The following is a 15075-nucleotide window of genomic DNA, read 5'->3' on the forward strand; positions in this document are numbered from 1 at the left end:
TCTACTTTCTGAGTTTAGAAGACTTTTCTGACAGACAACAATTTGATAATTGTAACATGATGAATTTGTGATACAGTTGATTTATATTCAGTTGATCAATATGATTAATAATTCTAATCTAGATGACAAAAAACTCACATTTTATTTAATTTACGATGATTAAAGTAATAAATAAATTTTAATATTTAATTAATATACATTTTTTTTGAAAACTTTTTTTATTTGTAGCACCCAAACCAATGGTAAAACCAGATTCATTTGGTGTACAGAGTGATAATGTAATAACTGTTATTTTACCACAAGCTTCTGAAGAATATGGTCCAATTAGTCATTATTATTTAGTTGTAGTTCCTGCTGAAGAAATTATGAAAGAACCAGATTCTTATACTATTGAAGAGGTAAACACTAGAATATTTGTATATATATTGATAATTAAATATAAATTATCATTTTGAAAATACTTATAAAGCATATTGGTTTTTAGTTAACTGCAACTCCATTTGATAAAGTGGGTCCATATATCGCAGCCAAATTTTTAAGAAGATACATTCCCGATACATTTTCTCTCGGTGATGGAAGTAAATATTTGGGTTTTCTAAATCGTCGATTACAGAATGGTGTCAGTTATAAAGTTTTCGTTAGAGCCGTAGTCGATACACCACAGAAAGTAAGATTTCGATACTTATTTAATGGTCTGATGATAAAATATCAATACATTAAAGCTTTTTTATAATTATGAATTATGTTCTCAAGTTTTAATGTAAAGATAAATAGTAAATAAATTTTTAAATTAGTTCTTAACTCTTATTCGTAGAATAGTAATATATTTTTATAAATTGATTATTTTCTCTTTTATAAAAATGTAATTCCAAATTTAGATTTTTCTTTAATACACTATCCTTGAATTTTAAAATAGTTAACTCATTATTTATCAAAATCATTTTAATTATTTTGAAGTGAGATGTTTTAGAAAAAGCATCCAATTTTGTGACATTTGTACTTTGAGAGAATAACTATGAAACTTATTATGCTACTTAATTCGAACTCTTCTATCTTATATAAATATGAAAACTTTTTCTGTTGTACTAAAATTAATACGCAACTAAAAAAAAAGGTTTATTAGTTGCATATTAATTTTATAATAGACAATAAAAGTTGTGAAATTGCATAAGTGTGGTTATGAATTGGTGTATTAAACTCTTAATAATAAAAATTATTAATCTATATTTTATTAATTTACAAAATTATAGCAATAATAGGGCAAAAATTAAACAATATTTCTATCTTTATGATTAAAAATAATAATCAAGAACAAATTTTTGGAATTTAAAATTTATTTTAAATATTTTTGATTTGTAATAATTTGAATGACAATATTAAACAGTTTAGTTTTTTTTTATTTGAATGATCAAGAAGCCTTATAGGTTTATTCAGATTAAATGTTTTTCAAGACACTGTGTGTTTTATCATTACTTTCACAGCACAAAAACTAACAAAATTGAATGTAGAACAATGTAACATACTTGAAAATAAAATAGAAATATTTCCAATAAGCATTCAAATTAAACATTTTTAAAAAAAAAACAAAGTAAAACTAAACTATGGAATACTAAACACAAAAAACAGCATATAAAATAAAATAAAAATGTAATAAATGTGATAAAATTAAATTATCATTAAAATGGATTAACAAACTTTTACTTAAAACTTTGTGCTGGTCAACACTTCCTCTTTAGTCTGGTTAATGTTAGCAGTGCTAGCTTCTTGTTTGGTGATTCTTAAGGAAATATTCTTAGAATGAGCCACACAAACATGTTTGTGTAATATTGATATAAATTACTAAATTGATAGAAAATTAATATGCATAAAATTTCAATTGGTAGGTTCTTTACACAAGTAGCCCGTTTTCTGGTAGTTTGAGTCTTGATATGGCAATTTTGTAAATGTTTGAGAGAATATTTGTTTAATGAATAAGAAATGCTTTCTTATTTTAATCACTTCTTCTATTACGGTCACAGTTATCATTCTAATGCTTTTGGTCTTCTTAATTGATCTTCTTCAACAGATATTTGAATTTTACAATTTAATAAATAACTTTAGGCCAAAGAATGATAAACTCTTTAACTATTTGAACTAATAAACCAATATAGATAAAAGTATTTTGGAATTTTAGTAGCTACTAATGGTTCAAAAACTAAAATTTGTTTTTAGTATTCATGAAACCAAATACATATTGCATCTAAATATCTACAAATTAATATAATAGTAAAACTATAATCAGTTTTCAGTTTGTCATAGTATTTAATTGAATTCAATATTTACATCAAAGTAATATTTAAATATTTCAAAAATAATATTCTATTATTTTGCACAATGCATTATAATTTGAAAAACATTATAATTTTTATAAAATGATAAAAGTTTAAAAAACTATTCATTGGGGTTGGAAATTATTTTAATTTAAATACATATAATACAAGAAAAAACTCTAACTTCTGAAATTGGAATAGGATGAGAGCTTTTTCTCATATTTTATATATTTTAAATTAGCTTGAATATTTTGGGTTTTTATTCAGACTACTGGATTATTTTTTAAAATAAAACTTTTAATTATGAAATTTGAGATAAAACTAACTTAAAACATTGCAAGATATTTTTTATAATTAGTTGTTATAAATTACTAAGTTGATAGAAAATTAATATGCATAAAATTTCAATTGGTAGGTTCTTTACACAAGTAGCCCGTTTTCTGATAGTTTGAGTCTTGATATGGCAATTTTGTCTGGAAAACCATCTTCGGGAATTGATCACCGAGATAAAACTGATACACCAGACATTGCAAAAATTAATGATTCGGCTGATAAAGCTGGAGTAGTTTGGATTATCGGACCAATAGTAGCTCTTCTCCTTCTTACTCCTGTTATAATTTTATTGATTATTCGCAGGTAAGTTATTAAGTAAATGACTATTTTTTAAAAAATATAAATGATTGAGTAAATACTTTTTTATTATTGACAAATGAGAGTTTTGTCAGTCATTGGGTAAGTGACGTTATTACAGGAATTTATCTGACTTATACAGACGACACCAAATTATTAAAACACCAGCTGGAGAGACAACAATGAAACTCTTAACAAATACTCAAGAAAGAGATGTGGCAGCTCATCCTACAGATCCAGTTGAGATGAGGCGTCTAAATTATCAGACTCCGGCAATGATGAACCATCCTCCTATTCCAGTAACAGAATTAGCTAATCACATTGAAAGATTGAAAGCTAATGAAAATTTAAAATTTTCTCAGGAATATGAGGTATTTAATTCATACAGATTTTTATAATCTTTTGTAATTAATTTTATTTTCAATAATTTATTCAATTTTTGATGATTTTACAATTTATATAACTTTCTAGTCAATTGAACCTGGTCAACAATTTACGTGGGAAAATTCAAATATTGAAGTGAATAAAGTTAAGAATCGTTATGCAAATGTGATAGCTTATGATCATAGCAGAGTTGTACTGCAACAGCTGGATGGAATTCCGGGTTCTGATTACATTAACGCAAATTATTGTGATGGATATAGAAAACAAAATGCTTACATTGCCACTCAAGGTCCACTTCCAGAAACTTTTGGTGATTTCTGGAGAATGGTCTGGGAACAACATAGTGCCACTATTGTAATGATGACTAAACTTGAAGAAAGAACTAGAATAAAGGTATTTCTTAAGCTTTCAACAAATAATAATAATAATAATAATAATAATAGACATTTATTAATGCAAAAACTCTTCTTTATAGTGTGATCAATATTGGCCAAATAGAGGAACTGAAGTGTATGGAGTGATGCATGTAACTTTGGTAGATTTACAAGAATTAGCTACTTATTGCATTCGTACTTTTTGTTTACATAGGGTAAAATTACACAAATTTTTCAAAATAAATATCATTAATGTTTATTTAGTAAAAACTATACTAAAGCTACTTATTAATTGTAGTCTGGTTATTCTGAAAAAAGAGAAGTACGTCAATTCCAATTTACTGCATGGCCTGATCATGGAGTTCCAGATCATCCTACACCATTCCTAATGTTTCTTCGGAGAGTACGGAGTATGAATCCACCCGATGTGGGTCCCATGATTGTTCATTGCAGGTATATTAGATAATATTTCACTGAAATAATATTTTTATACATAAATATATTAAAACCATAAATTTTCTAGTGCTGGTGTTGGACGGACTGGTTGTTTTATAGTAATAGATTCAATGTTAGAAAGACTAAAACAAGAAAATACAACTGATATCTACGGTCATGTAACTTGTCTTCGAGCTCAACGTAATTATATGGTGCAGACAGAAGATCAATACATTTTTATACACGATGCTGTTTTAGAAGCTGTGATAGCTGGCAATACAGAAATTGCTGCCCGCAATCTTTACGCACATATTCAGCAGTTAATGCTTGTAGTACCAGGAGAAAATTGTACAGGAATGGAGTTAGAATTTAAGGTAAAGAAATTTTTATCGATATTTTTTAAACTGTTGTTATCCATTATTAGAAAGAGATAACTTTGAGATCATAATTTATAAGAAACATAATATCATAAACTTGGATCTGTTGCACCTGATGCACCTGTTGATTATCCATGTTAGATATTTCTAATGTTAGGTAATCTCATATGAAAACATTTTCGTTGTTACTTTTTAGAGCTATTTAAAGCTGGACTATATGTAGACCACATATTGGACAATTATTATGTATTTTAATGTTTTCATCAAAATTACTATTGATACATATCAATATTTCAGAACATAAACAAGAAAAATTATTACTTTTTTAATTATTTTAATTTGTTTTATTTTTTATTAATTATTACACAATCTAAGAAGTAAAAGAAACATTCAGAAAATCAATAAAGTTTAATTTAATAATTTAAATAAGAATCTATCAACATTTCTTAAAAAAAATTTATAATTATGTCATAAATAAAAATTTTCTTGCAAGCCTTGACTTTCACATCTCAGACTTGAACATTTCTGGTCTTGAGATTATTTTAGTAAAAAAAACTATGTTAGTTCAATTTAGTATTTAAAAGATCCACAAAAATATACAGCAGTTATTTCAGAGATATCATCATCATCAACTCTGCACTCATTGCCCATTGCCGTCTGATGCCTTTTTCACTATTTTCTTCCATTTCTCTCGATCCATTGCCGATTTTCCCAATTCCCATACATTCGCTCCACACCACTTCTTCGCGTCATCAATCCATTCTCTATAAGGTCTGCCTCTTTTGTTGGATCCATCCATAATACCATAGACTACAGTCTTAATTTTTCTGTTTTCATTCATTCTTGTAATTTGTCCAAACAGTTGAAGTTTTCATTGTATAATTTTCTGTAAGAGATTCTTTTTCATATATATCCTATTATAAAGTTCTTCATTTGTTACTTTCTGCATCCATCCTATTTGTATGATCTTTCTGTAACAGTGTCTTTCAAATGCTAATATTTTTGTGTAGTTGTCTCTGCTGTAGAGAATAGTTTGTTCCTGGTAATTGGACATGGCGAGTAAAGAAGATATTTTTATTATCTGTTTACGTGTTTTTACATTAATGCTAAAATTAATGCTAACATTTTTCTTTTCATATCTTTTGTTATTACCCATGTCTCACAGGCATACAGCATGGATGAGAAGATGCAGGTGTTCAATACTTTTAATTTTGTCTGCAAACTGATTGCTTTTCTTTTCCAGATTTTGTCCATTGTGTAAGGACCAGAAGCCCCCTTGTTCTCCCCTTGTATTATGGGATTAATTTAATAATCTACTTATAATTAATTATATATAAGAATTTTATAAAATAATATAACTTTATTTGTGTTAAAACTAACATTTTGTGAAAGGAAGACATTTTCATTTAGAACTTCCTTGCAGATGTTAATGGAACTTTCTCACCCACCAATCTATTCCCCCTCACCATCGATAAGCTTAATTATTATCAAGTGGTTACTTTAGAAAACCCTTTTGTTTTATGTTATCGTATGTAGAATTTATTGTACTATCTGAAGAATGTTATTATATTAGATATTGAAGAATTTATTAAATGAAATAATTGATTTTAGAAAGGAAAGGATTTCATCCCCCTTTCATTTCAAAGGAAATAGAGTTCCATTTTTAAGATCCTTATCGATGACAAAACTTATTGACATCAATTGTCTTACCCCTATTATGATGTAAGATTGAAAGGTTTTGATTGGGTAAAGCACAAGAATATTATCGAAATTCGCACCCAAATCGAGGAGACCAGCGATAGTTGCCAAAGTAGAAGCAAGGGTTGGTCCTCCCATAGAAATAGGAGTCTGCTATAAGTCCTTGTTGTAAGACACATAGAGAGAAGGGGTCTCCAATATAGACCAGGAGCTCGTCGATAGTTCCGCATGAAATTAATTATGAATTAAGTCCTAATTATTAAGTGGAAGATAAAGGCTTAAGTTATGTGCCAATAGAAAACATTTAGATTCATCAATAAATGAGGTATTATGATTGTAGATCATTTTGTAAACTCTCTCTCACGGGTGTTAGGAATTAAATTAAGATATATATATAGATCCAATCGAATTATGTTCATTTATCCTTTGTATTCATTTTTATTTGTTTAATTAAATATATAATTGTTATTGTTTATAATGCTGTTCTCTGACTCATATTTTAGTAAGTCTTTCCAAACTTACCCATCATCCCTCCCACTCATTATTTCGCGAGATAGATTTAAATACGCGTGGTTATCTGCATTCGAAGATTGATAACCTGGTGTCAGGAGAAAACGTTTTCCAGGGGTTTTTGCGAACTGATAAATAAACATAACTCTAGGAAGCCATTCTGTACGATTTAGAGTAACTGTTTAGAACAGGGTCCGTAAGCAGTGAACAGGTTTTACTTAATGTGTCTATCACCCTGGCTGAACTCACAATTGCTTTCAAATTTGTTTTTGCCTTGGCTATTCTAATCTCTATTTCTTTTTTGCAATCCAGATTATAGTTTAGTTTGCTTCCTAAATATGTGAAGCTCTCTACATTTTCAATGTTTTTCTCATCTACTAGGATGTTTCTTGTCATGTTGTTATCACCAGATATCATTGTCTTAGTTTTCTCGCTGTTGATAATCAGTCCATATCTTTTTCCTTCTTCATTAAGTAGATGTAATGTTTTCTCTAGTTGTTCTTCACTTTCTTCAATGATAACTATGTCATCTGCAAATCTCAGGTTATTGAATTTTACACTGTGAACTGATGTTCTCTGCATCTCGTGTCATCTTATCCACGACTCTTTCTAAGAGACTTATGAAGATAGTTGGGGATATAGGATCTCCGTGTCTGGTGCCTCTTTTTGGTTTGAACCAGTTTCCTAGCTCCCCACGCAATCTCGCAGCTGTTTCTGAATTATCATTAATATAACTTAGCAAATTTATTAGTTTATGATCCACTCCATAAGATTTTAGCATTGCCAAGGTGGCTTTTTGGTCTATGTTATCAAATGCCTTTTGAAAGTCCACAAAGTAGGAATAGATGTTTTTCTGCTTTCTTCTTGCCTTTTCAACTAATAGCCGTAATCTTAGTATCTGCTACGTTGTACTTCTGTCTTTCCTGAAACCTGCCTATTCATCTGCTAAGTGTTCTTCCATCGAACTATTTAGTCTCTCCTTTAAGAGATATAATGTCATCTATCAGTCTCTTTTCAATTTTATTTCCAAACATAAGTGTATTTTACATAATCAATAATTTACATTCAACATAAATCATTTTATGTCTAATTATTCACCATTTTAAATGAACTAGTCTATTATCATATATACTTATCCCGATTAAGCAAAAGAATATTAACATTAATTAAAATATTAAATAATAAACTTTCTGCACTGATACCACACATTACTATAAGACCAAGGAAAGAACTATCCTAAAAACTAGTAAAAATATTCATTCTTAGTATTGTATTGGCTAGATGTTATCACATGATCACAGATTTTATTTTTTAGCTACATTGCATTCGGCAAATGATGTCTGCAATCTTTGTATAACCCTGTATTATACTATAAAAAGATTCATAAAAACTTTTGAAATGTTGCCCTGTTCTAAACCAGTAAAATCATTTTTGAAAAATTTTTAATTTCTTTTTCGTTTGAATTTTGTGCCAAAAATTTTTCTAATATACATTATTTTTTCAGTAATGACATTTTTTCAAATTTGCAATTTTATGCAAAGAAACAGTGATACTTTGAAAAATTCAAAAATTACATTTTCATATATAATGTCAAAATTTGTCCAATATTTGGTTGTAATTAATCATTTAACTAACATATTACAAAATTATGGCATATCTTCCAAAATTTTGCAATATTACTAAATAGTACAAAAATGTTTACCAAATTGTCTTACATTGTAAACATTTATTTAACATTTTCAAGTTGTACAGGAGGGTCTAATGATGTGTTCACTTGTTTATAATTGATCAGCGCCGCCGTAACTTATCCGTTACAATTCCCAGACACGCACCTGTTATCAAAGAGTTGACCGTTACGATTTGACCGTTACGAGATTGACGGTTGCGATTTGCGCTGATCGATTATAAACAAGTGAACACATCATTAGACCCTCCTGTACCTTATTTTAAATTTATTTGGATCTTGGTTTTTTTCAAATATTTAACTTTATTTAATTCTGAAGTAGTTATTAATTAATGTTTTTTCATGAACCTATAAAATCATATAATTGATATTTTTAGAATAATATTTCCATTTTATTTTATCAAAAATTGCTTTCTATTTTCTACTCAATTAATATAAAAATTATACAGCTTCTGAATAAAAAGTTTCAAATACATATTCAGTTACAATAAATCTTCTATAACATTTGAAAAAGCTGCACACTGATATGTTCTTTATTGTAGATTTACTGTGCTTTCTTAATTGTAATGTTCATATTTTTGGTCATCAAAAATAGATACCAAAATAGTATAATAATACAGGTATACCTCGAGTTACATCGTTCTCTATTATATGTTGTTTGTCAAAAAAGTATACGGAAAAATAAAAATCAAGTTTAAGTCATTTTATTCGACTTTACATCCGTCTGCCACAAATATCGAAGTCGTAATATCACTAGAAAAGCATTAAAAGCACGTAAAATCATTAAAATATGTATATTTACAGTAAATGTTAATATAATCGTCATTAATCCTAGAGAATGAAACACGAAAACATCTGTGTTTCTGTGTTGTCATCTTATTTCGCAGTTTTTAAGTGCTCGTTATTGGTGTTTTCCACCGTAGTTTCAACTTACATTGTAACTACACAAATAAATTTGACTTATGTCATTTTTCGACTTACGTCGCCTCTCCTGGAACCAATTATCGACATAAGGCGAGGTATACCTGTAGTAATAAATATTAAGAGATGTTACTTAGTCATTTTCAAACATAAATCACTTAGTATGATTGTCATCAAAACATTAAGAATTTCTATTATTATTGCAATGCTAATAATTTGATATTAGTATAAAAATAAGAGATAATTAGTATAAGAACATATCTATAAAAAATTGTAAATATTATATTTTTTTATTTATATATAAATATTTCATAAAATTTTTTTGCACAGAAACTTTCAAGTACGAAATCTCATGCTAATAAATTCATTAGTGCAAATCTTCCCATTAACAAATTCAAAAATAGATTAATGAATATTTTACCATGTGAGTACAATTAATTTTATAAATATATTACAGTATTATAAAATAATATTTTGAATAATTTAAAAATCAATGTATAAATTATTAGATGAGTCTACAAGAGTATGTCTACAACCTATACGCGGAGTTGATGGCTCTGATTACATTAATGCAAGTTTTATCGATGTAAGTAACAATTAATGTTAGCATTTATTTAATACTTAAATAATCAAAACGTATCTGAAATGCTAATTTTATTCGTTTTAGGGATACAGGTATCGAAATGCTTACATTGCCACTCAAGGACCATTACCAGAAACCACTGAAGATTTCTGGAGAATGCTTTGGGAACATAATTGCAATATTGTAGTCATGTTGACAAAGCTTAAAGAAATGGGAAGGGTAAGAAAAATGTTAAATAATAAATAATCAGGCTACAACTCTTCTGTTTCTAATCTGATCACTTGGTTCTAATTTAATGATTAATACTAAGTAATTTGCTACTACAACTCCTAGAGAAAAAATTAGAATATTCACATAACTGAAAGTTTAGTGTACATTTTCTCGTGAACAACACAGAGTACGAACATTATTTTCAACATTACATAAACAGTGTTTATGTATATTTATTATATCCATATTTCAAATATTTGTAGACTTTATAGATAGATAAATATTTATTACAACATACTACATGATTTGTTGTTTAATATGATGCTGACAGTATGATTCTCAACACTATTGTTTATTGTTTAACACTTTTTTTTATGGAGAAAACGTGACACTAGGAAAGAAAAATAACATTAATATCTAAATTCAAATAATAAAAATATGTAATGTTATTTTGATGAGTAAGTGTTAAATATTATTCCATTTTTCATGATTTTTGTCAATTAATATTGTTAGTCACCCTTCTGGAATGAAACTTAAATCTCAGAATATATTTAAATTGGTTTAATCTCATTTGCTTAAATTTTATGTTAAACATTTTTATAATATAGCTTACAAAGAATTAAAAACGATTTTACAAGCTTTTAAAATATTTAATATTTTTATAGGATAAGTGCCATCAGTATTGGCCAAATGAAAGATCACAAAGATATTTATATTATGTTGTTGATCCTATCACAGAATATAACATGCCACAATATATTCTTAGGGAATTTAAAGTTACAGATGCACGGGTAAGATATTTATACATTTTTTTTTTTCGTTTAATAATTGCATCTCGTAATATTATGAAATTATAATTTCGTTAGGATGGACAATCAAGAACAATTCGACAATTTCACTTTACTGACTGGCCAGAACAAGGAGTGCCTAAATCAGGTGAAGGCTTTATTGAATTTATTGGTCAAGTGCACAAAACAAAAGAACAGTTTGGTCAAGAAGGTCCCATTACAGTCCATTGCAGGTTAGAAAATACATTTGTTTTGATTCATTTAATCATTTCATTACTGATATATTTTTGATCTTGAAGTCAAAGTATACAATTAAAGAAAAATGACTTGATTTTTCAATTTGGTTATAGATGTTCATTGAAATCTTTCAAAATAAAAAATAATCATTGATAAAATAAAAATGGTCTGATTTAAAGTATTTCTAAATGCCTAAGAAAATAAAATGTTTTATTATTGATCTTTTTCACAATTACTGAAATTCAAAAATTAATTTTTAATCTCCTTATTGATAACAATTAATACAGTAAAATTGTATATAAATTTTCATCGTATTTAATTCAAATGTGTTATCAGAAATATTTAAGCAATAAAATTTTAGGAAATATTCAATTTTCAGTAAGATACAAATATTAATAGAATTTTGTAAAGTTCTGTTTACATTTTACTGAAAGTTCATATTATATTCAGATTTTATATTACATTATTTTCTACATTACAGCTAATTATTATATATTTTTTTTTATTCAGCAAGCTTAATATATGTATAATCTTGTAATGTTTGCATAACTTTAGTAAGTCAATCATTTTTCTTAATTCTTGCTGAAAGATTTAAATATATTTCTAAAATATTTAAAAGTTAGCATTTGTATAAAATTAAATTTAAAAAAAATTGTTTTGCCTAGTTCTTGCTTTATCTATTATGTGAGAAGCCGGGAGTTTGAGGCTAATGCTCTTAGACCTCTTGATCGGTGTCGACCTGGTAAAGCCACTCAAATGTCACTGGATGGCTTGTTGAAAATAGGAGGGCTATTGATTGAGTGGGGAGTACAGTGGGTAAATTGATAGGGGTCCAAATAAAGACAAATTAACAATATAACACATTTAATATAAAACAAAGTAGATTACAATATACAGCTAAGTAGTTATAGGCTAATAGACCGAGAGAGAGAGAGAGAGAAAGTCTACATAAATCTATCTAAGATACCTCTGAGAGAGGGATGATGTCTTTGGTTATAGTTGAGGCCTAGCAGTTGGGAGTCCTTTCGGGACATGAAGTTGGCCTGGAGTATGGCGGGTGAGCCGTGATCTATGGCTTCTAGGAGAATGTCCACCCGATGCTCAAGTTCGAGCCCTCTTTATCCCCAGAGTGTGGGAGTAGAATTAGGTGCTTTTGATTTAATGTGATCTAAGGTTGAGATGTATCACTGGTCCGGCTGATACGGGCTGTAAAATTTGACGACTTTGGCCGGGTTGTTGATACAGTAGTGAACCGAAAATCAGAATCAATTGGGGACTGGGGTTGTTCAGATTAGGGATTTGTTCCGATTACGGTTTATGTACGAAAAAATATATTAACCTGTCCGATGTTCAAATTTTTCTCCGTTGCGTGTCGCTTTGTGTTGAATTTTCGTTGATTTTAAGCCTAATGAAAATTTTTATAATAATAATCGAGGCTATCTTATCGTTAAAAATTATTTCTGCATTTTGTACAAACAAAATAAATATATTGAAGAATATAAAAACATGAAAATTATACTTTAGAAGTAAATTTAGTATCAAAAACGTTCGATTCAGCACGACACAGTCCGACTGAAAATCGTGCCGATTACCGGCGATTCCGATTACCGGGGTGCCAATTTACGAGTCTCTACTGTATTTCCTTGCCTGGTGTTCCAACTGTTTTTACCATATAAGGCAATCAACTTCAAAGTTCTTAGATGTCATCAACGAGGCGCTGTGACTCTCCTTACCTCATAATTTAACCGATTTTGACAGTTTCCTCATTAACAATGTTTTGAATAAGTTTCAAGATAATCTTTAATAACCATTTGTTTGGATTTATCTATTGAATCAGAGGTCAACGGAAATGCCAGGTGGCGAGACAAGAATGGGTTTTTTCCACTTCAAAAATTAACTCTATGTCTTTAGTTAAATTATTAATTATGTTCTGGATCTCACATTTATATCTTCTCAGAAATACATGTTTGAAGAAATTATCCATTTCTGTGAGAAATAGATTTTCCATACAAATTTCGAAAACAATTCAAATTCACAAAACAGTCTTATTATGTCAGCTTCTTTAATTTTGTTTTTACACTCATTTCTCCCGACTTCATCAGGAAATTCTTAAGAATACAAACAAAAATATGATTTAATATCAGATTAAAAACATATCCTCTATGTTTCAAATCAGGAATCAAAAATTTTGAGTTTTGAGCTGGTAACTCCAGATTAAGGATTATTTTATTCTTCATATTTGCCATTCCATTCTAACATTACTTTAGATGGTTATCGTGCAGGTGGAGATCAGTAGGCCTAATACACCTTGACCTAAAAGTTTCGTTGTTCACCAATACTAGATTACAAAATCTTTAAAGCATAACTTTAATCTAATCTCCTATTTCAATCTAAATTCAGACAAATCAATAGTTTTGATATGTCTGATTATATCATTACATACCTATGGATTTGTGCAACTGATGTTAAATATATGATTTTGAAGCTAAATTTGTTAATATAATAACTTTTTATTTTTTGATCATTAGGTTTTATGTAAATCTCAAGGAAGAGATGTATTTGTATATTTTATAAATTGGAATTTAGAGAATTAAAAATATATGTATAAATTATTTTAAATTATTTAATTTAGGAGAATGTGTGACCACATATAGTATAAGGTTATTCAAAATGATTTGTACAATCTCAAATGAGGATAATTTCATAACTATAAACCAAGGACGAATCCCGACCAAAATTTTTGGGCATGCTGAAAGTATAAGGAGAATAATAGGCCTATCTCTAGCACTAAACAGTAGGCAGAAATGCTATTCGGTGTGAATAAAAAAATATGGACTATTATAAAGACCATTATATCTATACATGAAATATATTATAATAAAAAAGTATTAAATTTATGATAATTCAATTTTTGTGGGCCCAGGGCTTAAGCCCTATTAGTCCCCATGTAGATCCGCCCCCGTACACAATACATGTATGCTGACTGGGTACCACAAGCTTTTGATAAATCTGGCCATGTTAAATGCTTCGAATGACGTCACGCACGCGCACTTGTTTGCTGCGGCAAACCTCCGCACGAACAAGCGATCGAGTTCCCGCAAGCATCGCACTGACTTAAAATGGCTAGTCGCTAGCTGTTGATGTAAAAGCAAATACAAATGATAAAAGAGTTTAGAATGAATTATTATTGGTATATTTAATGTGTATTCTTGTATCAATATAAACAATAAATCTTCGAGATATAGGTTACTTTGACCTTTGGATGTTTGCCATTTCTACTGCCACCAATTCAATGGTATCGCCACCATTGAATTGGTGACAGTAGACTTGATGACTTGGCACTCTATAGCTGGTCTGTAGATCACTGGATCTTGTCTTGTCTTCTTTTGGAGGTATATTAAGAATGCTATGTATATGTAAATGTTGCCCATAACCTTTGATAAACTCCAAAATTGTATTTTTACTGCTGTGGAGTTAATGATTGCAGACATGCTGGTGCAAGTAGGAGAAGAATTTCACTATGTGTCAGCATTGCTCATGTAATTATTTGAAGTTAAATAAAACACTTGTATAGTAAGAGGTAAAACTTAGGCAGTCTAACTTTTCATTGTTGTATCATTCTCACTCTTATTTGTTAAATTAAAAAATATAGTCATTGGAAAAGATGAATCATTTTGAATAACCCTATATTTATCTCAATATAAGAGCACAAAATAATATTTAGAAATTTTGCTTAACATTACTTGTTAAGCAAAATTTTTTATTAATACATTAATTAGAAATCGATTTTTCTATTTAGTGCTGGTGTAGGAAGAACAGGTGTTTTTATTACATTGAGCATTGTTTTAGAAAGAATGCAATATGAAGGAGTGGTAGATATGTTCCAAACAGTCAGGACTTTGAGGACGCAAAGACCAGGCATGGTACATACAGAG

The 15075-nt window shown here is 28.7% G+C and overlaps 1 protein-coding gene across 11 annotated transcripts in view; it reads left to right on the forward strand.

Moving 5' to 3' along the window:
- LOC136968281 (tyrosine-protein phosphatase Lar-like) overlaps positions 1-15075 on the forward strand; it is a 161579-nt gene that overhangs the window by 142600 nt on the left and 3904 nt on the right. For 8 of the 11 annotated variants that reach the window (XM_067262270.1, XM_067262279.1, XM_067262274.1 and 5 more), the window contains 14 exons: positions 229-398; positions 485-667; positions 2725-2945; positions 3061-3310; positions 3411-3716; positions 3799-3912; positions 3996-4150; positions 4221-4506; positions 9653-9746; positions 9832-9908; positions 9990-10124; positions 10781-10906; positions 10982-11136; positions 14940-15075. In XM_067262270.1, coding sequence (XP_067118371.1) covers positions 229-398; positions 485-667; positions 2725-2945; positions 3061-3310; positions 3411-3716; positions 3799-3912; positions 3996-4150; positions 4221-4506; positions 9653-9746; positions 9832-9908; positions 9990-10124; positions 10781-10906; positions 10982-11136; positions 14940-15075 — 2408 coding nt within the window. The remainder of the gene's footprint in view (positions 1-228; positions 399-484; positions 668-2724; positions 2946-3060; positions 3311-3410; positions 3717-3798; positions 3913-3995; positions 4151-4220; positions 4507-9652; positions 9747-9831; positions 9909-9989; positions 10125-10780; positions 10907-10981; positions 11137-14939) is intronic. The other 3 variants (XM_067262273.1, XM_067262275.1, XM_067262281.1) reach the window with 1 other exon arrangement.

This window comes from Centruroides vittatus, unplaced genomic scaffold (genome assembly GCF_030686945.1).
Source record: "Centruroides vittatus isolate TY-2023 unplaced genomic scaffold, ASM3068694v2 contig_1427, whole genome shotgun sequence".
Lineage (NCBI taxonomy): Eukaryota > Metazoa > Arthropoda > Arachnida > Scorpiones > Buthidae > Centruroides > Centruroides vittatus.